This window comes from Borostomias antarcticus, assembly GCF_949987555.1.
Source record: "Borostomias antarcticus genome assembly, contig: scaffold_130, whole genome shotgun sequence".
Taxonomy (NCBI): domain Eukaryota; kingdom Metazoa; phylum Chordata; class Actinopteri; order Stomiiformes; family Stomiidae; genus Borostomias; species Borostomias antarcticus.
Genome location: NW_028176062.1, coordinates 270029 through 296647, shown reverse-complemented (window position 1 = coordinate 296647; position 26619 = coordinate 270029). Strand labels below are relative to the sequence as shown.

The 26619-nt window shown below is 44.1% G+C and overlaps 1 protein-coding gene across 1 annotated transcript in view; it reads right to left on the bottom strand.

Moving 5' to 3' along the window:
- LOC311328885 (uncharacterized protein) overlaps positions 1-13931 on the bottom strand; it is a gene marked incomplete at both ends in the record, with an annotated part of 38942 nt that extends 25011 nt beyond the window's left edge. Inside the window, 9 exons of the mRNA XM_084462786.1 lie at positions 1370-1543; positions 2369-2542; positions 3368-3541; positions 4783-4956; positions 6208-6381; positions 10582-12151; positions 12434-12646; positions 12771-13069; positions 13864-13931. Coding sequence (XP_084318912.1) covers positions 1370-1543; positions 2369-2542; positions 3368-3541; positions 4783-4956; positions 6208-6381; positions 10582-12151; positions 12434-12646; positions 12771-13069; positions 13864-13931 — 3020 coding nt within the window. The remainder of the gene's footprint in view (positions 1-1369; positions 1544-2368; positions 2543-3367; positions 3542-4782; positions 4957-6207; positions 6382-10581; positions 12152-12433; positions 12647-12770; positions 13070-13863) is intronic.
- Between the last annotated feature and the right edge of the window lie 12688 nt (positions 13932-26619).

Sequence of the window (26619 nt, the reverse complement as noted above, 5' to 3'; positions counted from 1 at the left end):
AGTAGGCCAGAAAAGCAGCTATCACGAGGTTTGTTCTGTAAGGGAGGGGCGAGAGCAGTGGCTCCCGTGGGAAACCAGCTGTGGCCCAAAAGGAACGTTGAAACGGTATCAGTTAACGAGCCAAGAGGCCAAGAAACTACATAGCATAAGAGCCAGGTGCTATACACCAGATAACGGGTCAGGCTAAGAAACAACATAGCGTGAGAAAGCAGGTGTTCTCAAAACTGCTCATCAGATAAGGTATATAAGACCCAGTCAAACATCAGTCGTGTGTATTATCTCTCGAGAGCTTACCGGTTTTAATTGTCTGTTACTGATTGTACAAACAAATAAAGCCTGTTGCATTTAATCCAGTTACCAGTGCCTATTTGATTCGACCTCAGCTTACTGAACAAAGACCATTTGAAGATTGTAACAGAACCGAAGGCGTCCCCCACGTCACCTCCCCCAGGGGGCCCCAAAGAAAGTCAGGGGAGGCGCGGAGGGATGGTTAGAAAAAAAAGAAGGAAAACATGTTATTCATTTGTTAAATGTCTATGGTTTTTATGAATGAAACGGGATTTTAAAGGTCAGAATATTGAAATAAATAATGTGAGAGATACTATAATATTATACTAAATGTGTGGATAGTGCAGAGAGAGCCTCCCCCCGTAGGCATGAATATATTGTGCGAAAACGTCATAACGTTAACTAGCAGCAGGTGCCACCGAGCTAACTTAGCTGTGTAACGTTATGGGCTAGCTGACGCTGCCTTGCAAAATGGAGAAATTTGGGGGGTTGGGGGGGCGTGGGTGTGTCACTGTTTTCAGAGGGGAGGCCCACATTGATGGAGTTTGGGAACCAATGCTCTAATGAATACTCAGCATCCAATCAGCGTCCTGATTGGATGGACACTATGGACCTGAGTCAGCTTGGAGGGTGCTAAGGCTCTTTGGACAGGACATGTACATTTACCAACATGCTATAGCCTTCTTACTACTTGATACTTCATCATGTACACCTGGGCATGTTTTACACATCTAGGCATGCTAAGGAGTCAACTTTTATACACTTTGTTTATTCGCACTCTTGTGTATTGGGATTTTGTGTATATTTTGTACCCAATTTACATTTGTATTTAGTCTTGATTGTGTCTTTGTTCCTTCAATAAAGGACCCACCCACCACCTACAGTCTGTATATGTCTGTATGTAAGCTTTGAGATGATAGTCCCTATTTTGTCAACTCTACTGTATGTACTGTAGTCCAAAGATAATTTCTCACGTTGAATGTTGATGCTCAAAACATCCCTCTTCAAGGACAGAGATGTTCAATTACTTAGACATTTAAATCCCATCATTTAACATGTGAATATGCTCAGGGGTACAGACCTCAGTTTCTCCAGTTTGCAGTGTGGACTCCCCAGTCCAGCAGAGAGCAGCTTCACTCCTGAATCCTGCAGGTCATTGTTACTCAGGTCTAACTCTCTCAGGTGGGAGGAGTTTGAGCTGAGAGATGAGGCCAGCAGAGAACAGCATGTCCCTGTTAATCTGCATCCACTCAGGCTGAGGAGACAAGGACAAGTATTAGCAAACATTTTCACCAGTAATCAGTGTATTGACAAAGCGTGTTTTCATTGGCAGGCAAAACATTTTTTCTGACTAAAGGCGTAACTTCACTCTTCACTTCAGCCTTCTGACAAACACTGCTACACTAGTGGTGAAAAGGAGGAATGACAGCTATATTGTCTTCCTCTCTCAGACTGAATTATAAACAGACTGACTCATTCTGGAGCTAGGAGAGAGAGTGCTGCTGCATCTAATATGTTTAAGTCATGAGCAGGTTTTTAAATCCTCTAATGAATACTCAGCATCCATAGAAATGTATGTAAGGCCTTTCCTGATTGGCTGGACACTATGGACCTGAGTCAGCTTGGAGGGTGCTAAGGCTCTTTGGACAGGACATGTACATTTACCAACATGCTATAGCCTAGTTACTACTTGATACTTCATCATGTACACCTGGGCATGTTTTACACATCTAGGCATGCTAAGGAGTCAACTTTTATACACCTTGTTTATTTGCACTCTTGTGTATTGGGATTTTGTGTATATTTTGTACCCAATTTACATTTGTATTTCATCTTGATTGTGTCTTTGTTCCTTCAATAAAGGACCCACCCACCACCTACAGTCTGTATATGTCTGTATGTATGCTTTGAGATGATAGTCCCTATTTTTTCAACTCTACTGTATGTACTGTAGTCCAAAGATAATTTCTCAAGTTGAATGTTGAGGCTCAAAACATCCCTCTTCAAGGACAGAGATGTACAATTACTTAGACATTTAAATCCCATCATTTAACATTTGAATATGCTCAGGGATACAGACCTCAGTTTCTCCAGTTTGCAGTGTGGACGCCCCAGTCCAGCAGAGAGCCGCTTCACTCCTGAATCCTGCAGGTCATTGTTACTCAGGTCTAACTCTCTCAGGTGGGAGGAGTTATAGCTGAGCGATGAGGCCAGCAGAGAACAGCATGTCCCTGTTAATCTGCATCCACTCAGGCTGAGGAGACAAGGACAAGTATTAGCAAACATTTTCACCAGTAATCAGTGTATTGACAAAGCGTGTTTTCATTGGCAGGCAAAACATTTTTTCTGACTAAAGGCGTAACTTCACTCTTCACTTCAGCCTTCTGACAAACACTGCTACACTAGTGGTGAAAAGGAGGAATGACAGCTATATTGTCTTGCTCTCTCAGACTGAATTATAAACAGACTGACTCACTCTGGAGCTAGGAGAGAGAGTGCTGCTGCATCTAATATGTTTTAGTCATGAGCAGGTTTTTAATTCCTCTAATGAATACTCAGCATCCATAGAAATGTATGTAAGGCCTTTCCTGATTGGCTGGACACTATGGACCTGAGTCAGCTTGGAGGGTGCTGAGGCTCTTTGGACAGGACATGTACATTTACCAACATGCTATAGCCTAGTTACTACTTGATACTTCATCATGTACACCTGGGCATGTTTTACACATCTAGGCATGCTAAGGAGTCAACTTTTATACACTTTGTTTATTTGCACTCTTGTGTATTGGGATTTTGTGTATATTTTGTACCCAATTTACATTTGTATTTAGTCTTGATTGTGTCTTTGTTCCTTCAATAAAGGACCCACCCACCACCTACAGTCTGTATATGTCTGTATGTATGCTTTGAGATGATAGTCCCTATTTTGTCAACTCTACTGTATGTACTGTAGTCCAAAGATAATTTCTCAAGTTGAATGTTGATGCTCAAAACATCCCTCTTCAAGGACAGAGATGTTCAATTACTTAGACATTTAAATCCCATCATTTAACATGTGAATATGCTCAGGGGTACAGACCTCAGTTTCTCCAGTTTGCAGTGTGGACTCCCCAGTCCAGCAGAGAGCAGCTTCACTCCTGAATCCTGCAGGTCATTGTTACTCAGGTCTAACTCTCTCAGGTGGGAGGAGTTTGAGCTGAGAGATGAGGCCAGCAGAGAACAGCATGTCCCTGTTAATCTGCATCCACTCAGGCTGAGGAGACAAGGACAAGTATTAGCAAACATTTTCACCAGTAATCAGTGTATTGACAAAGCGTGTTTTCATTGGCAGGCAAAACATTTTTTCTGACTAAAGGCGTAACTTCACTCTTCACTTCAGCCTTCTGACAAACACTGCTACACTAGTGGTGAAAAGGAGGAATGACAGCTATATTGTCTTCCTCTCTCAGACTGAATTATAAACAGAGTGACTCATTCTGGAGCTAGGAGAGAGAGTGCTGCTGCATCTAATATGTTTTAGTCATGAGCAGGTTTTTAATTCCTCTAATGCAGGCATTCCCAAACTGTGAGGCGGGCCTCCCCCAGGGGGCCCCAAAGAAAGTCAGGGGAGGCGCGGAGGGATGGTTAGAAAAAAAAGAAGGAAAAACATGTTATTCATTTTTTAAATGTCTATGGTTTTTATGAATGAAACGGGATTTTAAAGGTCAGAAGATTGAAATAAATAATGTGAGAGATACTATAATATTATACTAAATGTGTGGATAGTGCAGAGAGAGCCTCCCCCTGTAGGCATGAATATATTGTGTGAAAACGTCATAACGTTAACTAGCAGCAGGTGCCACCGAGCTAACTTAGCTGTGTAACGTTATGGGCTAGCTGACGCTGCCTTGCAAAATGGAGAAATTTGGGGGGTTGGGGGGGCGTGGGTGTGTCACTGTTTTCAGAGGGGAGAACCACATTGATGGAGTTTGGGAACCCATGCTCTAATGAATACTCAGCATCCAATCAGCGTCCTGATTGGATGGACACTATGGACCTGAGTCAGCTTGGAGGGTGCTAAGGCTCTTTGGACAGGACATGTACATTGACCAACATGCTATAGCCTTCTTACTACTTGATACTTCATCATGTACACCTGGGCATGTTTTACACATCTAGGCATGCTAAGGAGTCAACTTTTATACACTTTGTTTATTTGCACTCTTGTGTATTGGGATTTTGTGTATATTTTGTACCCAATTTACATTTGTATTTAGTCTTGATTGTGTCTTTGTTCCTTCAATAAAGGACCCACCCACCACCTACAGTCTGTATATGTCTGTATGTATGCTTTGAGATGATAGTCCCTATTTTGTCAACTCTACTGTTTGTACTGTAGTCCAAAGATAATTTCTCAAGTTGAATGTTGATGCTCAAAACATCCCTCTTCAAGGACAGAGATGTAGACATTTAAATCCCATCATTTAACATGTGAATATGCTCAGGGGTACAGACCTCAGTTTCTCCAGTTTGCAGTGTGGACTCCCCAGTCCAGCAGAGAGCCGCTTCACTCCTGAATCCTGCAGGTCATTGTTACTCAGGTCTAACTCTCTCAGGTGGGAGGAGTTTGAGCTGAGAGATGAGGCCAGCAGAGAACAGCACGTCTCTGTTAATCTGCATCCACTCAGCCTGAGGAGACAAGGACAAGTATTAGCAAACATTTTCACCAGTAATCAGTGTATTGACAAAGCGTGTTTGCATTGGCAGGCAAAACATTTTTTCTGACTAAAGGCGTAACTTCACTCTTCACTTCAGCCTTCTGACAAACACTGCTACACTAGTGGTGAAAAGGAGGAATGACAGCTATATTGTCTTCCTCTCTCAGACTGAATTATAAACAGACTGACTCATTCTGGAGCTAGGAGCGAGAGTGCTGCTGCATCTAATATGTTTTAGTCATGAGCAGGTTTTTAATTCCTCTTATGCAGGCATTCCCAAACTGTGAGGCGGGCCTCCCCCAGGGGGCCCCAAAGAAAGTCAGGGGAGGCGCGGAGGGATGGTTAGAAAAAAAAGAAGGAAAAACATGTTATTCATTTTTTAAATGTCTATGGTTTTTATGAATGAAACGGGATTTTAAAGGTCAGAAGATTGAAATAAATAATGTGAGAGATACTATAATATTATACTAAATGTGTGGATAGTGCAGAGAGAGCCTCCCCCTGTAGGCATGAATATATTGTGTGAAAACGTCATAACGTTAACTAGCAGCAGGTGCCACCGAGCTAACTTAGCTGTGTAACGTTATGGGCTAGCTGACGCTGCCTTGCAAAATGGAGAAATTTGGGGGGTTGGGGGGGCGTGGGTGTGTCACTGTGTTCAGAGGGGAGAACCACATTGATGGAGTTTGGGAACCCATGCTCTAATGAATACTCAGCATCCAATCAGCGTCCTGATTGGATGGACACTATGGACCTGAGTCAGCTTGGAGGGTGCTAAGGCTCTTTGGACAGGACATGTACATTTACCAACATGCTATAGCCTTCTTACTACTTGATACTTCATCATGTACACCTGGGCATGTTTTACACATCTAGGCATGCTAAGGAATAAACTTTTATACACTTTGTTTATTTGCACTCTTGTGTATTGGGATTTTGTGTATATTTTGTACCCAATTTACATTTGTATTTCATCTTGATTGTGTCTTTGTTCCTTCAATAAAGGACCCACCCACCACCTACAGTCTGTATATGTCTGTATGTAAGCTTTGAGATGATATTCCCTATTTTGTCAACTCTACTGTATGTACTGTAGTCCAAAGATAATTTCTCAACCTGAATGTTGACGCTCAAAATATCCCTCTTCAAGGACAGAGATGTACAATTACTTAGACATTTAAATCCCATCATTTAACATGTGAATATGCTCAGGGATACAGACCTCAGTTTCTCCAGTTTGCAGTGTGGACTCCCCAGTCCAGCAGAGAGCAGCTTCACTCCTGAATCCTGCAGGCCATTGTTACTCAGGTCTAACTCTCTCAGGTGGGAGGGGTTTGAGCTTAGAGCTGAGGCCACCACTTCATATGAGGCTTTGTTGAGGACATATCCAGAGAGTCTGAAATTACAAAGTAAACATGTATGACTTTTTGTTCCTTAATGACATGTTAATCTTAATGATATGATTTGTATAATATACACATTAATATCCACATCATATAGGCTTAATAAAGGGTACCCAGCTTTCAATAACTCGTAGGCTACCTCATCTCTGGCCAGTGACCTACAACATTCCTAGCCTTCAAACCAATACGCCAACCTCAAGAGGAGAAGCTTCTCAAACTTTTAATTTGATAGCCTACAGTTTACAGCATGTTATATTTTGATATGGGGGAAATGAAAACATAGCTAAAATTACAGGTTTTAAGCTCACTGTTGATGTACAGGCCTAGAGGATGATAGAACAGTCAGCTCTCAGCCCGCTGCATGCTGTAGGCTACATGGACCAATACAGAATATAGTCACTACTGATCACTTTTCAATCATGTGTAGGAGCCTAAATGAAATTAATAGTGAAATTAAAGTCCTATGTTGCAAAAAAGGGCATTTTTAACTTGTGGCCATCCACAATGATATGAATCGATAACTGACGCTGCTTCTAGGTGATGTGTCCGTTGGTAGCATACGATTTAGAGAAATCAGGAGTAGGCTAGTTTGGGCTAGTTTGCTGCACCACGACAGAGGTGACTGCATTTGCACCTTTTCCAGAATAATAACGAGGAATGAGGGTAGGAAAAATACCAGTTTCCATGGCATTTGTGCTTTCAGAATAACTGATTCAGGTTCACACCTTATGGGCCTCTATACATAGATTACACTTGACCAGTATTTAGTCCTTGATCTTGAGGAGGGAGAAATAGTGTCGGTGTTTCCATGGCAGAAAGCTCCCGTTGTCAGAGCCATAGACAGAGCTGCCAGCCGTGTAGGCGAGGGATTGTTGATGCATTGCGCACGGGTACTTTCTAACGTGTTACTCCTCACTGGATGTATGTATGGTGCAATGTGAGGAGGTGGAAACATGCCAAGCGCTGAGGTAGCAGTTTTTAAAAGTTATAGGGGGGTCAGCTCCAGCTGGTTCTGACCAGTTAAAGACCAAAAATCTATTTTAGAAGATCAGAGAATAGATGGGCATAAGAATGCCTCACTGAATAAAACTCATTACACATAACATATAGGGGAGACACACAGAGCTCAGTAAAGAGCATTCGTGCAGAGCGAGGTGCACGCGTGATCACACGCAACAACAGAGCAGCAGAGCACGGGAGAACACGAGAGCACTGAGAAACTACCACACAGCTCTCCCAGAGCACGGGAGAACACGAGAGCACTGAGAAACTACCACACAGCTCTCCCAGAGCACGGGAGAACACGAGAGCACTGAGAAACTACCACACAGCTCTCCCAGAGCACGGGAGAACACGAGAGCACTGAGAAACTACCACCCAGCTCTCCCAGAGCACGGGAGAACACGAGAGCACTGAGAAACTACCACCCAGCTCTCCCAGAGCACGGGAGAACACGAGAGCACTGAGAAACTACCACACAGCTCTCCCAGAGCACGGGAGAACACGAGAGCACTGAGAAACTACCACACAGCTCTCCCAGAGCACGGGAGAACACGAGAGCACTGAGAAACTACCACACAGCTCTCCCAGAGCACGGGAGAACACGAGAGCACTGAGAAACTACCACACAGCTCTCCCAGATGCTGACACGGTGAAGTCCACATAGTGTCAGCTAACAAGATGAGCGCTGCTTTAGACAGGGAGTAAACATTCAAGCTGTGTAGGCAACTCAACCAAAAAACCTTGGATGATAACAGAACTTAAATGAGCATTGTGTGGGGCTCATCAGTAGCTGGGATATATTTTGAGTCTGATACTTCTATATATTTGTTCTTTCCTCCCTCCTCTGACTAAAGGTAAATAACTGTGGGCCTGACAGAGCGGGGCGAGGCATTCAGTGAATTCATTCATTCTAGTGGTAGAGTGTCCTCCCAGAGACTGGGAGGTTGTGGGTTCAATCCCCGGCCGGGTCATACCTAAGACTAAAAATGGGACCCATTGCCTCCCTGCTTGGCACTCAGCATCAAGGGTTGGAATTGGGGGGTTAGATCACCAAATGATTCCCGAGCGCGGCACCGCTGCTGCTCACTGCTCTCCCGGGAGATGGATCAAATGCGGAGAACAAATTTCACACACTCAGGTGTGTGACAATCAGTGGGACTTTAACTTTAATCTGTTGTCAGCGGGCTAGACGTGTTTTCCAGCTCTCCTGGTGGACGGCATTAATGACACACTGACCGATAGCATTCCTATATGAAAGCATTCCTATATGACAGCATTCCTATATGATAGCATGATAGCATTCCTATATGATAGCATGATAGCATTCCTATATGATAGCATGACAGCATTCCTATATGATAGCATTCCTATATGATAGCATGACAGCATTCCTATATGATAGCATTCCTATATGATAGCATTCCTATCTGATAGCATTCCTATATGACAGCATTCCTATATGAAAACATTCCTATCTGATAGCATTCCTATATGACAGCATTCCTATATGACAGCATTCCTATATGATAGCATTCCTATATGATAGCATGATAGCATTCCTATATGATAGCATTCCTATATGACAGCATTCCTATATGACATGAAGAGTTAAGGAGTTGCGTGAAGCATACATCAATATTTCTAGCCGACGGCGAGAAAAGTACTCTGCCTAAAATATCATGCTGTAGAGCATAGGCAAGTACTCTTTATATGTATATTAAATTGTGTTTGTAACTTAATTGTGGCTTATTCAGTCAGTCATAAATTCAGAATAGTAGTAAATATTGTAGATGGATGAGGGACAAAGTAGTGAAGATGAGATCATTTCAATGGGGTTTTAGTAACAGGGAACTGTTTTAGTAAGGGGTAAGAGGGTTTAGTAACACAGGGAACTGTTTTAGTAAGGGGTAAGGGGTTTTAGTAACTCAGGGAACTGTTTTAGTAAGGGGTAAGGGATTTTAGTAACAGGGAACTGTTTTAGTAAGGGGTAAGAGGTTTAGTAACACAGGGAACTGTTTTAGTAAGGGGTAAGGGGTTTTAGTAACACAGGGAACTGTTTTAGTAAGGGTTAAGAGGTTTTAGTAACACAGGGAACTGTTTTAGTAAGGGGTAAGGGGTTTTAGTAACACAGGGAACTGTTTTAGTAAGGGGTAAGGGGTTTAAGTAACACAGGGAACTGTTTTAGTAAGGGGTAAGGGGTTTAAGTAACACAGGGAACTGTTTTAGTAAGGGGTAAGGGGGTTTAGTAACACAGGGAACTGTTTTAGTAAGGTGTAAGGGGTTTTAGTAACACAGGGAACTGTTTTAGTAAGGGGTAAGGGGTTTTAGTAACACAGGGAACTGTTTTAGTAAGGGGTAAGGGGTTTTAGTAACACAGGAAACTGTTTTAGTAAGGGGTAAGAGGGTTTAGTAACACAGGGAACTGTTTTAGTAAGGGGTAAGGGGTTTTAGTAACACAGGGAACTGTTTTAGTAAGGGGTTTTAGTAACACAGGGAACTGTTTTAGTAAGGGGTTTTAGTAACACAGGGAACTGTTTTAGTAAGGGGTAAGGGGTTTTAGTAACACAGGGAACTGTTTTAGTAAGGGGTAAGGGGTTTAGTAACAGGGAACTGTTTTAGTAAGGGGTAAGGGGGTTTAGTAAAACAGGGAACTGTTTTAGTAAGGGGTAAGGGGTTTTAGTAACACAGGGAACTGTTTTAGTAAGGGGTAAGGGGTTTAGTAACACAGGGAACTGTTTTAGTAAGGGGTAAGGGGTTTTAGTAACACAGGGAACTGTTTTAGTAAGGGGTAAGGGGTTTTAGTAACAGGGAATTGTAACACATTTCTGGTTAGACTGCACATACAGAGACAAGGAGGGCAGCTTTGAATTGTCCATTAGACAGCTTTGTCCATTAGGACAATTCAAAGGACAGATCAGGGACCAATTCAAAGGACAGATCTTTTCTGATCATTGCTTTCATTAAGTGTTTAGCACCTTACTCAGCACTGTGCATTCTGTATACTGTATTTTATATTAATTTGTATTAGATTTTTTGTATTATTGTATTTTGTATCTATAATTGTATTTTTGTGTTTATAGTTTTATATCATGTTTTGTTTGGAGGGCTCCCTTCCAGAAGATACCTCTGGGTCAATGGGACAGACAAGGTTAAATAGATTGATCAAATTGTATAGAAAGATGAATACTTACATAGCCTTTCTGCAGACCTGCACAGCTGGGATCAGTCTCCTCCGCCCCTCCTGTGATGTGTTGTATTTGTTCAGGTCAAGCTCATCCAGAACCCCCTCTGACATCTGCAGCATGTAGGCCAGCGCTGAGCACTGTATTGGACTCAGGGATTGGGTTGATGTCTTCTTCTGCATGTAAGCTTGGATGTCCTGCTGAACTGAATGGTCATTCATCTCCATCAAGCATTGGAAGAGATTGATGCACCTCTCTGGGGAGATGTTCTCCTCCTCATCCCCCCTGTTCTTGAGGAATCTGCTTGTTTCCTGGATGCTCTCTGGACTCCTCTCAATCTGAGGCAGCTGGCCTCGTAAGAGTCTCTGATTGGACTCCAGAGAGAGGCCGTGGAGGAAGCGGACAAAAAGGTCCAGGTGTCCGTTCTCACTCTGCAAAGCTTTGTGTACCGCCCCCCTCAGCAGCTCATTCAGAGACGGCTTCTCACTCCTCCTCCTCCTCCTCCTCCTCCTCCTCCACGGATCAGCATCAAGGAAGGGCTCCAGTGCCTCCATGTTCTTGGTTGCGTAACAATGGTAAATGTAGACAGCTGAGAAAAACTCCTGAATGCTCAGATGCACAAAGCAGTAGACTGCCCTCTGAAAAAGCACTGACTCTTCTTTGAAGATTGCTGTGCAAACCCCTGAGAACACTGCTGCCTCTTGGACATCGAGGCCACACTCTTTCAGGTCTTCTTCATAGAACATGAGGTTGCCCTTCTCCAGATGGTCAAATGCCAGCTTTGCCAGCTTCAGGAGAACTTTCCTGTCGGCCCTCAAGAGCTTTTGGTTGGACTCGTTTTTCCCTCGATACTTCTGATTCTTCAGCTTCGTCTGAATGAGCAGGAAGTGTGTGTACATCTCAGTCAAGGTCTTGGGCATCTCTCCCTGCTTCTCTGTACTCAGCATGTGCTCAAGGACTGTGGAAGAAATCCAAGAGAAGACTGGTATGTGGCACATGATGTAGAGGCTCCTTGATGTCTTGATGTGTGAGATGATTCTTCTGGCCAGGTTCTCATCACTGATTCTCTTCATGAAGTACTCCTCCTTCTGTGCGTCATTGAACCCTCGTACCTCTGTCACCCGGTCAACACACTCAGAAGGGATCTGATTGGCTGCTGCAGGTCGGGAGGTTATCCAGAGGAGAGCAGAGGGGAGCAGACTCCCCTGGATGAGGTTGGTCAGCAGCACATCCACTGAGGTTGACTCTGTGACATGACAGCAGGTCTGGTTCTTTCTGAAGTCTAGGGGCAGTCTGCTCTCATCCAGACCATCAAAGATGAACGTGGCTTTAGAGACAGCAAGTTGCTCTGCATCTTCCATGTGTAGTTCTGGGTGGAAAACATTCAGCAGTTGGAGTAAACTGTACCGGACATTTCTAATCAAATTCAGCTCCCGGAAAGGAAGCACAAACATGACATCCACATCTTGATTTGCCTTTCCTTCAGCCCAATCTAAGATTGACTTCTGCACACAGACGGTTTTTCCAATACCAGGGACGCCCACAGTCAGCACAGTTCTGATGGGTCTCTCTTGACCAGGCAGGGGTTTGATGGGTCTCTCTTGACCAGGCAGGGGTTTGATGGGTTTCTCTTGACCAGGCAGGGGTTTGATGGTTCTCTCTTGACCAGACAGGGGTGTGATGGGTCTCTCTTGACCAGGCAGGGATTTGATGAGTCTCTCTTGACCAGGCAGGGGTGTGATGGGTCTCTCTTGACCAGGCAGGGGTGTGATGGGTCTCTCTTGACCAGGCAGGGGTGTGATGGGTCTCTCTTGGCCAGGCAGGGGTTTGAAGATGTCATTGTAGTTGATGGGTGTGTCACTGGTGGTTTGTTTCCTGGATGCTCTCTCAAGTTGCCAAACCTCATGTTCATTATTAACCCCTTGACTCTCTCCCTCTGTGATGTAGAGCTCAGTGTAGATGCTGTTGAGGAGGGTTGCATTCCCTGTTTTTATGATTCCCTCAATCACATGTTCAAACCTCCTCTTCAAAGTGGCTTTATGATCCTCTACGGCTCTTTGGAGACCTCTAACAACTAAGGAGAGACAGGAAGTATGGAAATTAGATTGATAGGAATACAAACATTCATGGCAAAGCTCTACAGATGGTGAAAGGATCTAAATCATGTTAGAGAACAGATAACCAAGTGAATCTCTTACTTGTTTCATCACTTCTCTGAACGTACTGCTCTCTGGGTGGCTGCAGTACAGGTGGTGTTCTGGGTCTCTCTCTACACTGGGGGCAGGCGTGGTCTGCTGATGGGCCAGGTGGTGTTCTGGGTCTCTCTCTACACTGGGGGCAGGCGTGGTCTGCTGATGGACCAGGCTGCTGCCAGTAGGAAGTGATGCAGGCTCTGCAGAACCTGTGTCCACAGGAGGTGAGGACTGGGTCCCTCAGCATCTGCTCACACACAGCACACCTGGACTGATCCTCAGTCAGGGCTGCCCTCCTCCCCTCACTGCAGGGACAGAGGAACCATGTGTGTTAAGAGATGTTTCATACAGTAGGAACACCAGGGTAAGAGGGTGTTGGCGGGTTTTTGGGATGTAAAAAAGATTTAAGACTGTCTCTATCAAGGACCAACTAGTGGTGTGTGTGTGGGAGAGAGAGAGAGAGAGAGAGAGAGAGAGAGAGAGAGAGAGAGTGTGCATGCGTGTGTGTGCGCGCGTGTGTGTGCGTGTGTGTGTGTGAGAGAGAGAGAGAGAGTGTGTGAGTGCTGCTAGAGTTAGGGCTAGGATTTACAAGACAGATTTGGTATATAGTCAGCTGAACAGAGAGAGAGAGAGAGAGACATGAGAGAGAGAGATAGAGAGAGAGAGACGAGAGAGAGAGAGAAACACAAGGAGTCACAGAGATAGAGACATACAGAGAGACAGAGAAAGAGAAGAAAGAGAGGGAGAAGGATAGATAGATACAGTAGATTAGATTAGATAGATAGATACAGTATAGATAAGATAGATACTGTAGTTTAGATTAACCGGTAAGAGTGTTACTGAAGTAACAGTTGATAGTTTTTAGTACGTTACAAATGCTAAAATTATTACAGTATTGGTAGCTACAGTATTACATCATTGGTAGTTTATGACATTCTTTGCTGATATACTCCTACTCTGAAAAGGATTGGTTGCTCCACAGATCTGTCACACTTCATTTTTATGATACACGTTATGATGTAAATCTTAATGTTTACTTCATTTCACAGAATAACTAACATGTCACCTTTATTAAGTCAATACAGTCGTCCATATTTACCTTTTCTCATCGAGGGTTTTTCCATCACTCATCTTGGGAGGATGCTCCATAGACCTGTCACTCTTCATGGACACACTGCTGGGTCCAGGTGAGGCTGGTGTCTGCTGATTGATCCTGTCAAAGACACAGAGACATCACCAGAGTATTATCAGCTGGAACTGCTGTGTTTGTTGGAGTGGAAATGTAAATCAATATGAACCATGAAAAAGACGCCCATATGAAAGTAACTTCACCCCATACAAGCCTACACATGATGACATCAGCCCACACGTGATTAAATGAATAAAACGGTCACTTGTAATCTACAAAGTAGCAGGAGGCAAAAGCTGCTCATCTGGACAAGGACACATGCAACAACAACGCAGGTCATCACCGCTCAGGACAAGGGGTGTAAATCAGCGTGTCTACCCGGGGTTGGTGTTTACATCACTGCTGATCAGAGCTGGAGCTGAGAAATACCCGTGTCTACTGCAGAGTCAGCAGACATGAGACTGAATGATGAGTGTTCCCTTTACCACTGAAGACTGAACACACGTTAGTGGGTGTTGGTGGGGGTTTTGGACTCATGTGAAAAGGATTTATGAATATCTCTATCAAGCGCCATCTAGTGGTGTGTGTGTGTGTGTGTGTGTGTGTGTGCACGCGCTGCTAGAGATGGGGCTAGGATTCAGAAGTCAGGTTAGGTGTATAGTCAGCTGAACAGCTCTGAGAGAGAGAGACACAAGGAGTCACACAGAAACAGATTTAGAGACATACAGAGAGAGAGAGTGATGGATGGATGGATGGATGGATAGAGGGATGGATGGATAGATAGATCCGTAAATAGATAGACAGATAAACAGATAGACAGACAGACAGATACTGTAGACAGATATAGATCCGTAAATAGATGGATAGACAGATATATAGATAGATCCGTATATAGAAAGATAAAGAGATAGACACTGACAGACAGATAGACAGAGACAGATAGATAGATAGATAGATAGATAGATAGATAGATAGATAGATAGATAGATAGATAGATAGATAAGATTTATCAGTAAGAGTGTTACTGACGTGACAGCTGATCATTTTAGTACGTTACAAATGCTAAAATTATTACAATATTGGTAGCTACAGTATTACATCATTGGTAGTTTATGACATTATTAGTTGCTATACTCTTTCTCTGAAAGGGATTGGTTGCACCCTAGATCCGTCACACTTCATTTTTATGATAAACATGACTCAAGAGTTTGATGTAAATCTTCCTGTTAACTTCACTTTAGTGAATAACTAACATGTCACCTTTATTAAATAACATCAGTGGTTCATATTCACCTTTTCTCATCAGGGTTCTTTCCATCACTGAACGTGAGAAGAAGATCCATAGACCTGTCACTCTTCATGGACACACAGCTGGGTACAGGTGAGGCTGGTCTCTGCTGTTTGATCCTGTCAAAGACACAGAGACATCACCAGAGTATTATCAGCTGGAACTGTTGTGTTTGTTGGAGTGGAAATGTAAATCAATATGAACCATGAAAAAGACGCCCATATGAAAGTAACTTCACCCCATACAAGCCTACACATGATGACATCAGCCCACACGTGATTAAATGAACAAAACGGTCACTTGCAATCTACAAAGTAGCAGGAGGCAAAAGCTGCTCATCTGGACAAGGACACATGCAACAACAACGCAGGTCATCACCGCTCAGGAAAAGGGGTGTAAATCAGCGTGTCTACCCGGGGTTGGTGTTTACATCACTGCTGATCAGAGCTGGAGCTGAGAAATACCCGTGTCTACTGCAGAGTCAGCAGACATGAGACTGAATGATGAGTGTTCCCTTCACCACTGAAGACTGAACACACGTTAGTGGGTGTTGGTGGGGTTTTGGACTCATGTGAAAAGGATTTATGAATATCTCTATCAACGGCCATGTAGTGGTGTGTGTGTGTGTGTGTGTGTGTGTGTGTGTGTTTGTGTGTGTGTGTGTGTGTGTGTGTGTGTGTGTGTGTGTGTGTGTGTGTGTGCACACGCTGCTAGAGATGGGGCTAGGATTCAGAAGTCAGGTTTGGTGTATAGTCAGCTGAACAGCTCTGAGAGAGAGAGACACAATAAGTCACACAGAAACAGATTTAGAGACATACAGAGAGAGAGAGAGAGAGTGATGGATGGATGGATGGATAGAGGGATGGATGGATAGATAGATCCGTAAATAGATAGATAGACAGATAAACAGATAGACAGACAGATACTGTAGACAGATATAGATCCGTAAATAGATGGATAGACAGATATATAGATAGATCCGTATATAGAAAGATATAGAGATAGACACTGACAGACAGATAGACAGAGACAGATAGATAGATAGATAGATAGATAAGATTTATCAGTAAGAGTGTTACTGACGTGACAGCTGATCATTTTAGTACGTTACAAATGCTAAAATTATTACAATATTGGTAGCTACAGTATTACATCATTGGTAGTTTATGACATTATTAGTTGCTATACTCTTTCTCTGAAAGGGATTGGTTGCACCCTAGATCTGTCACACTTCATTTTTATGATAAACATGACTCAAGAGTTTGATGTAAATCTTCCTGTTAACTTCACTTTAGTGAATAACTAACATGTCACCTTTATTAAATAACATCAGTGGTTCATATTTACCTTTTCTCATCAGGGTTCTTTCCATCACTGAACGTGAGAAGAAGATCCATAGACCTGTCACTCTTCATGGACACACAGCTGGGTACAGGCGAGGCTGGTCTCTGCTGTTTGATCCTGTCAAAGACACAGAGACATCACCAGAGTATTATCAGCTGGAACTGTTGTGTTTGTTGGAGTGGAAATGTAAATCAATATGAACCATGAAAAAGACGCCCATATGAAAGTAACTTCACCCCATACAAGCCTACACATGATGACATCAGCCCACACATGATTAAATGAACAAAACGGTCACTTGCAATCTACAAAGTAGCAGGAGGCAAAAGCTGCTCATCTGGACAAGGACACATGCAACATGGATGGATACATGGATAGATAGATAGATCAGTAAATAGACAATACATACTATAGTGGCTTCTTTCCTTACTTGTCCCACTGTCCCAGCAAGGCAAGGTGTTATTGACGCACACTCTAGGCATTATTGCAGAAGTAACAATGTCCATAATCCAGGGTAAAATTTCAACAAAAGATTGGATTCATTTTCCTTTACATTTAAAAAAACATTCCCGCATCAACTTAGTAGGCAAAAAATAAAGCAACAAACAATAGTAGCTTAATCAATCCTTCAGCAATCATTGTCTAGGTGAGTGGTCAAAAGACTGTACCTTACCCAGGCTTGCTAGGACTCTGCTCTGCCATGCTCTGCTCCTCACTGATTGGATAATAGCTCTATCAACAGGTGATCAGTATTTCAATCATTCTACTTCCATACTTCCATTACCAACCAAAAGGGGAGCCCTGGCTCCAGGTAAGTATATTCAACTTCTTTTACAGGTTTCAATGTAAGTGATATTCATAAATCATAATTAAATATTTTAATATGTTTCTTTTGTTCAGGTTAAACTCCAAATGTCAAAAGTCAATTGTGGCTCCTACACAGACAGACAGACAGACAGATAAGTTTTGCTAGCTCACTTTACAGTCTTAGCTACCGTTAGCTGCTTTTAGCCATCTGGCTACTATCTAGCGTTACAAGAGCTCTGGTCCAGCCGACGTGAATATCTCTGATAACGTTACTGTTATTATATAACATTATTATTTAACATATTGTTATTGCACCTGCTTTTGGTAACGTCCTGTGGCAGTAACCTGCACAGCGCACTCAATTCAACCATAATAATCGATCCTTCCTTGGCATTAAACTGCCCTGCAAGGTTTCTGGAGTGAGAGCCTAAGCTACCAGAAGTGTTGTGAGTGCTGCTGTGTTGTATTTAAGCAGTGTTACGTTGGTTAGAAGTCAGAGGGTCCCGACTTCCGGTTATGGCAGCACGGTGAATGGTCACGCCCATTTGGTCCTCCGATGTAATTTGAAGAATTCTTATATGTAGGACCCTCCATGACCATTCTATTGAAACAAATTTTACTTGGGCAGGCTCTATGTCGCGAGGAAGTCGTAAAACTGGAAAGCGAACACCAAACTCGTCGAATATCCGGATTCTGTAGAGCTAGCCCCGACTAGCATTGACTCAGAGCTAGCAATGGCTGCTAAGAGTGGGCTACAGATGACTGAGCCGCCCCCGTGGTTCTCCACGGAAATGCAAAAGTTCACGGCAACAATCCAAACTTCTCTCTCGACCCGACTAGATCAAGTGGACACAGCACTGGAAAAGTTGAACGAAACCATGCAATCCACAAACACAAAAGTAACCGCACTAGAAGCTTAATGCTCCGAGTACGAGGCCACCGTTGTCGACCTGCGTCAGGGTTTATCAGAGCTAGAACAGAAACACCGTAATGATGTCTTAGAACTGAGAGACAAACTGGATGACTATGAAAACCTGAGAATCGTGGGATTCCCGTTAGGAGTAGAAGGGGACAACGCCGTGGGCTTCTTGGAAAAATGGCTTCCAGAGATCCTGGGACTCACCGACCCAGTAGAGATAGAGAGAGCCCACCGCGCGCTACAGAGACGCCCAGCTGAACATGGTACGCCTAGAGCCTTCGTTCTCAAATTCCTCCGGTTCAGAGATGTGACTCGGATTCTGGAGGCATCTCGCAGGAAGAAAGAGCTCCTCTACGGCAACTCTAAGATCATGATCTTCCCCGACCTCTCGCCTACTCTACACCAAAAGAGAATGGCCTTCAACCCGCTGAAGAAACAGCTACGACAGGCCGGAGTGAAGTACGGGATGATGTATCCAGCGACGTTCAGAGTCGACCTGCGTTCGGGTGGGAGGAAGTCGTTTGAGTCGGCAGAGGCAGCACACCTGTTCCTGCGTAGAGAGTACCCGGAGGTCATCTCATAACTGAACGAGACGACAATAAGCTAGACTTTCTAGAGCCGAATGGAGTGAGACACTCTAAATTGTAATTGTTTACTTAGGGGACTGTCAGAGGAAGTTTATTTGAGTTATTTTGGAAGTGACACTGAAGCATCGGTTGGACTAGCTGCATGCTGTACAATGTTATTCAAGGAAGCAGACGGATCATCCCACTATTTCTTGTATTGTGCGCAAAGCGCATTCTACTTTACCTGACAGCCCCCCCCCAAGCACTTTCGGCCTATATTTTATGGTTATTTTTTAGCATTTACATTCTCTCTTCGAATGGCCCACAGGGTCATATTCGTTCTTGGATCATGCTTAAGAGGATTTCTGTGGACTCTGAACCGGGTACCGACCACTGTGCTGAAGCTCAGCCTACCTGAGTGCACGAACACAGACGATCAATCGGCTACGGGTAATTTAACGTTCTGTTGCACTAATATAGAATGCTGCCATATTGCCTACGGGCGGCTCGTTTACAAAGTATAACCTAGTTTGTTGTTACTTTGATTTGTTGTTATTTTGCAGTTGTTTATGTAAGAGTTAGATTACTAGTTCATTGCCTCGATATTTGAGGGACTACTTTGGGATTTGATTACACCGGAGGAACCAATAGCGGTGTTGTTAAGTTTGCAAAACTGCTATCACACGGCAAGTTCAATGCTGAGGAGACCTCAATAGGGAAAGAGGTCATTGCAATAGGGTTGAACTACTGGTCTATCTTTACAATGGTTTTGGTTGTTTTTATTTTTTTGGGTAAGGTTTACTCTTGTCTGCAACGTCTAGGTAACAAGGAAAGGGTGAGATATAGGTATGCGCAGCTCCATCTTCATGATAGTATTACTTAAATAATGACAAACACTGTGCAGTACAGGTGCTTGACCCTCAATGTTAAAGGCATCAACCACTATATTAAGAGAAAGCGTATTATGACCTATTTAAAACAGCATCGAATAGATATAGCCTTACTTCAAGACTCACTTGACTGACATGGAACATGCTAAATTAAAACGAGGGGGATATAGCCAAGCGTTTTATTCTTCCTTTACCTCAAGGGCTAGAGGAGTGGCTATATTAATCAGTAAAACAATTCCATTCCGGTTAACATCTACATCCAAGGACAAAGGAGGCCGTTATGTTATAATTAGGGGCTCAATTTATTCTCAATCCATCACTCTAGCAAGTATATATGCACCTAACTATGATGACCCCCAGTTTTTTCGTGATGTTTTCTTTAACTTAGCAAGCCCACCCGGTGAGACTTTCATTGGAGGCGATTTTAATTTAGTGCTCAACCCCACTCTAGATAGGTCTTCATCCAAACAGGTAACTTTAACACAGGCGACAAAAGCACTAATTACTGAACTTAAGAACTTTGGGCTTTGTGATATATGGCGTACTCAGAATCAACAATTACGGGAATACTCCTTTTATTCTCCCGTTCACGATAGCTACTCCAGAATTGATCTTTTCTTGGTCCCTTTGGCTATAGCGCATACAATCCCCCCATGTGAATATTTGGCAAAAACTATCTCGGACCACTCAGGGTTACTGCTCACCATTCCTACCGCTGTGCCATCGAGCCCCCCCAGTAGATGGCGCCTTGGCTCCTATTTACTTAATGATCCAGAGTTTATGGAGTTCATTAACACCCATTTGGATCTTTACTTAGAAATTAATCAGAACTCGGCTTCCCCAGATGTGGTCTGGGAATCAATGAAGGCCTACATCAGAGGTCAGATTATATCTTACACTTCTGGTAAACGGAAAATGTATAGGTCAAAAGTAGAATCCCTAGAAAAGGAAATTGCAGAACTTGAAAGAGAATATCTTTTATCACAACATAAAGAGGTCCAACAAAAACTCAGGTCTAAACAACTAGAATATAATACTGTAACCATTCAGAAAACTGAAAATGCAATGAGGAGGATAAGGCATAGATACTATGAACAGGGCGACAAAGCCGGCAAGCTTCTCGCATGGCAGATCCGCAGAGAGGAAGCCCGTAGAGAAATACATGTAATAAAATCAGGCTCCAGTACAATTACTAACCCAAAGGAGATAAACAACAACTTTAGAAACTTTTATGAAGTTCTCTACTCCTCTCAGGGTAACTTTCAGGAGAAAACAAAACAATTTTTAGATAAATATGACCTAAACAAGCTAACTGAGAATGCCAAGGAGGCTTTGGAGAGAGCTATAACGGAAGATGAAATAAGAGAGGCCGTTTCCAAAATTACATCTGGAAAATCCCCTGGTCTGGACGGCTTTCCCATAGAATTTTTTAAGGCTTTTCTTTCTAAATTGATTAAACCTCTGCTCTTGATGTATAACCATGCTTGCGAGACAGGAAAGTTACCTGAATCACTAGAATTGGCACTAATAACAGTCCTACCCAAGCCAGGGAAAGATTCTAAATTATGCAGCTCCTATAGACCGATCTCCATTTTGTCCACCGATTATAAGATATTTTCTAAAATGCTCTCGTTAAGATTGTAAAAGCACGTACCGGAATTAATTAATTTAGACCAAACTGGGTTCGTCCAGGGCCGCTCCTCATTTGATAATGTTAGAAGGTTATTTAATGTTATTAATGCCTCCCAAACAAATAACTCTCCAAAAATCGCTGTGTCGCTGGATGCCGAAAAGGCGTTTGACCGCGCGGAATGGTCCTATCTGTTTGACGTAATGAATAGGATGAATATTGGCTCCACCTACTGTAAATTTGTTAAAATGCTCTACAGGCGCCCAATGGCTCAAATTCAAACAAATAATGACATTTCTTCTAGGATCCCCCTGTCACGCTCCACTAGACAAGGATGTGGGCTTTCTCCCTTACTCTTTGCGCTTGCCATAGAACCTCTGGCGGTGGCGATAAGATCACACCCATCAATTAAAGGAATGCAGATTGGGGGGGTTACCCACAAAGTCTCGCTATATGCCGATGATATTCTACTTTACCTGACGGAACCCGGAGTGTCGATACCAGCACTGTTAGAAATATTGGATGAATATAGTGCTATTTCAGGATACAAGATCAACCTTACTAAGAGTGTGGTTATGCCATTAAACTCAGCCGGTGAGAACATACCTAGACACAATATACCCTTCCACTGGGACTCGAAGAAAATAACATACTTAGGTCTGCAGATACCCAACTCGCTTGCCAAAGTTTTCTCTTCAAATTACTCCCCACTACTGGTAAAAACGGAGGAAGAGCTCAATAGATGGATGAACCTTCCGCTGTCTTTAATGGGTCGAGTTAATTGTATTAAAATGAACATACTTCCCAAGTTCCTCTATCTGTTCCAAATGCTACCTACTCCCGTACCCAAATCTTTTTTTAAACAACTGGATTCTAGCATTTCTAGGTTCATATGGAGGGGAAAAACACCTAGAATAAAGTTGAGAACCATTCAGGGAAATCACCAGGAGGGGGGGCTAAAACTCCCCAATTTTCAGATCTATTACTGGGCTGCACAGGCTCGGGCTGTTTGGGTGTGGCAAACAGATATACAACAGTCCCTCTCCTGGTTGCAAATAGAACAGCAAGATCTCAATTCTATGTCTCTTGCCTCAATCCCATATATACCCTCATCCAAGCAACTGCAAACATTAACAACAAACCCGCTCATAAAACACACGTACAAAATTTGGTCTGAAGTACGCAGGAAAACTAGTGCAACAGCTCCAGTAGTGATATTCCATTATAACCAGACGGCATTACAATATCACTCAACACGACCTGTTGTCACGCCCCCGCCTCACCAGCCCCGCCTTCGTCCCACTACCACGCCCTCTGACCCTGACTCAGATTCTCCTGGTACGTCCCAGAGGGCGCAGCGGGAACTGCGCTCTCACCAGTCTCAGCCACGAGCCGGGCGTGGTCCCACTCCACACCCGCCTGACATCACCAATCAGCCTCAGCCACAAGCCAGGCGTGGTCCCACTCCATACCTGCCTGACATCACCAATCAGAATCAGCCACGAGCCGGGCGTGGTCCCACTCCACACCTGCCTGACATCACCAATCAGCCTCAGCCACGAGCCGGGCGTGGTCCCACTCCACACCTGCCTGACGTCACCAATCAGCCCATCTCAGCCAGGTTAAGAAGCCGGGCTACTCAGCAGTCGGTGCCAGATCGCTGACCAACCTAGTGGGTATCATGTCTCTTTAACCTAACCTGCATTCATCCAAACCCTACCTCACCCTTTTTGTTTTCCTTTGTCCTAGTCTGACCTCCCTGCCACTGCCTGAACCTTGCCTGGAGAACAACGTTCCTGCCTGAACCTTGCCTGGAGAACCACGTTCCTGCCTGAACCCCACGCCTGTCTGACCACCACGTTCCTGCCTGAACCCCACGCCTGTCTGACTACCACGTTCCTGCCTGAACCCCACGCCTGTCTGACTGACCTGTTCCTGCCTGAACCCCACGCCTGTCTGACTACCACGTTCCTGCCTGAACCCCACGCCTGTCTGACTGACCTGTTCCTGCCTGAACCCCACGCCTGTCTGACTGACCTGTTCCTGCCTGAACCCCACGCCTGTCTGACTGCCACGTTCCTGCCTGACCAATAAACGTGCCTCAATGTGGGCTTGTCCCCCTACGCCTATCGTGTGTGCGCTCTAACACTGAGCCAACGCCGGCCACAGCATCCCCTCCCCCTTTCAGTTAAGCACATTGGCCCTCATGTACTAATGGCGCGTTCCAGGCAACCCGTAACTCGTGTTTTTCCGACCTCCTACACGTGAAAATGCTCTGGAATGGCAGTCAAACCCGTAACTTCCCACCCGTGAACTCGTACAGATCGATGTACTCCCAGTTGCCGGGTGGGAAGTTACGGGTTTGACTGCCATTCCAGAGCATTTTCACGTGTAGGAGGTCGGAAAAACACGAGTTACGGGTTGCCTGGAACGCACCATAAGCGATCGTACAACAGAAAACTGGGCGTACGGTCATTTTCAAGACAAGATCGGCATGTATCAATTTGGACGTGAGCGGAGACTGCAACAAAATCTCACGTCAAGTTTGAGACCGTGTAGCAAGTTTGAGAACCATCATGAGACCGATTCAGACGAGCATAAGCGCAGCGCTGCCAATAGGCATATTCATCACTTTTAAATATGTAGCCCCCTAAAAATAATATATTTTGTAAAGGCCACGTCTATGTGTCAGATATCCCTAACATAATAAATTGATATTTTCAAATTGTTTGCAAGTAAAGGGGTAAACATGTGTTTAGTGTAAGTGTAGGCTAGTTTCACTTTCATTTTAAGATAGCCTTATAGCGCAGCCTACTTGTTAGACCACACAACTGTCTGAGGAGAGAGGAGTCAGCCTCAAGCTCTAGTCTACCGGACTCCATCACGCAAATCAGAGAATTGTCAAATTAGCCTATAATCTGATGGGCATCTAAACCTCTGCAGCCAAATTCAACAATCCAAATAAGTCGACTATGGCTAAATATTACGCCTACATATTGTAAAGGCCTCAGCTACGGCATATACATAACATAAATAGGTAGCCTATTTCCAAATTGTTTGTAATCAACGAAATTTGTTGGCGTGGGCCTAAAATCAGCTTTGTTCATATTTTAAAATAGCCTACTTGTTAGTCCAGGCCAGTGACATAAGCAATTAAAATCACCCAATGAAAAGTAATGGGTAGCTGATTGCCAATGTGACAATTAGATGACTTTCAGTCAACTAGCCTATTTAAACAAGAGCGACAATCATGAAATCGCAGCAATGGCAGACCTGCCACTGTTAGAGGAGCTTTACGCGCCCCTAAGACGCGAGAGGGTTTTCAGGGACCGCGATGATCTCTTCATGGAGAGTGACGACTGGCTTGTCAGCCGCTTTCGTCTCCCAAGGCATGTCCTTTTGGACTTATGCCATCATTTGGATCCTCATTTAAAGAGGGGAACCTGGCGGTCTCATGCAGTAACTGTGCCAGCGCAGGTGTCTCCACCTTGGGGTTTTTGGTCACCGGGTCCTTTCAGCAGGAGATGGGGGTTAGGTCTGGCATCTCACAGTCAACCATCAGCAGGACCAGGCCGGCAGTGTTGGAGGCTATCAAGTCCCTCACTCGCCGGTACATCACATTCCCGTACAATGATGCCCAGCAAACCGTGATTAAAAGAGAATTGTATGAGATTGCTGGGTTTCCAAATGTGATCGGTGCGATTGACTGCACCCATGTGCGTCTGAGGCCTCCATCCGTGAATGATTACGTGTTCATCAATCGTAAGAACTATCACTCCATCAACGTGCAGGTGATTTGTGATGCCAGCCTATCCCTGCTGAGCATGGTGGCCCGGTGGCATGGGGGGACGCACCACTCCTTTATCCTGCAAAACAGCAGCGTGGGGACACGGCTACAGGAGGGCGCGCTGCAGGGACGCAGTCATCTCCTCGGTAAGCAGGCCCACTACTGCGTTCAAATACATTTACAAATATTCAAGTGACTTAACATTTCGATATGATTCATGTGCTAGGTGACCAAGGTTATGCCCTCACGGACTACCTGATGACCCCACAGGCCAACCCTGCCACAGAGCAGGAGCGCAGGTACAACGCTGCGCACATACGCACACGGGGCACCGTGGAGCGTTGCATCGGGTTGCTGAAGGGGAGATGGCTCTGTCTGGGATCCGCGGGGGGAACTCTGCTGTACACACCAGAGAAGGTCTGCAGCATCATTCTGGCAGCATCATATTGCGCAGGACAGCAGAGTTCCACACCATGCTCCCGTGGAGCCAGACAAGCTCGTGCCCAGAGAGCCGTGCCCAGCGCAGCCTCCACAGACAGCCATCCCACCTCCGACCCAGCTTCAAATCTGAACATTTTTTCTCCACCTACATGCAAATTATAGTAATATGAGCAATCATGTTTTACCTACTGCACAGATGTAGGATAAATTAGAAATTAACCTCTGGTGGAGTTCGATTGGCGACAGAAACACTGTTATCCTTAGCAGCAATTTCTTTCCATACGGCATTTTTCCGGCCTCCTTTAATTCCGCTTTTCAGGCTGCCAAACAAAACCAATTTATTGGATTGCACTTCAGAGGTTAGAACCTCGATTTCCACCTCAGAGAAATTCCTCTTTTTTTGCCATATTACGCCTCTCCATGTCGTAAACTCTAGAGGCGAGGCCTCTGAAACCTGAATATATAGGGGCGTGATATTCTAATTACGATTGATTTCATCCGCCGCATTTATCAACGCCCGATCATTCCTACGATGGGATTGGCGGCATACGAATGTTTGATAGATCACACGTGGACGCTGTCGTACGATCATTTGTGCGATAGGATCTGCGCTCGGATCTGTGCTCCGTTGATACGAGGGCCACTGTGTTGCCTTTCTATATGAGATGGGCTGTATTAATATACACTAATTACTTTGATTTCATGGAACGTTGTGTAGGCCTATTAACGAGTTATTACTGTGGTATTCTGCTCCATTCATACAATATCACAACAACAGACAGATGTTGATCCAACCCAGAACAAGCAACGTTTCAGCTACACTTGGAAGAGGAACGTCAGGGGATCAAGAGTGCAGGGGAATGCCACTGGCTGTGTTGCTACTTCCATAACTAACATTAGTGAACAATGGATTTAATGTTGCTACTTCCATAAATGGAGTTAATGTTGCTATTTTCATAACTAACATTAGTGAACAATGGATTTAATGGTGGCTACTTCCATAACTAACATTAGTGAACAATGGATTTAATGGTGGCTACTTCCATAACTAACA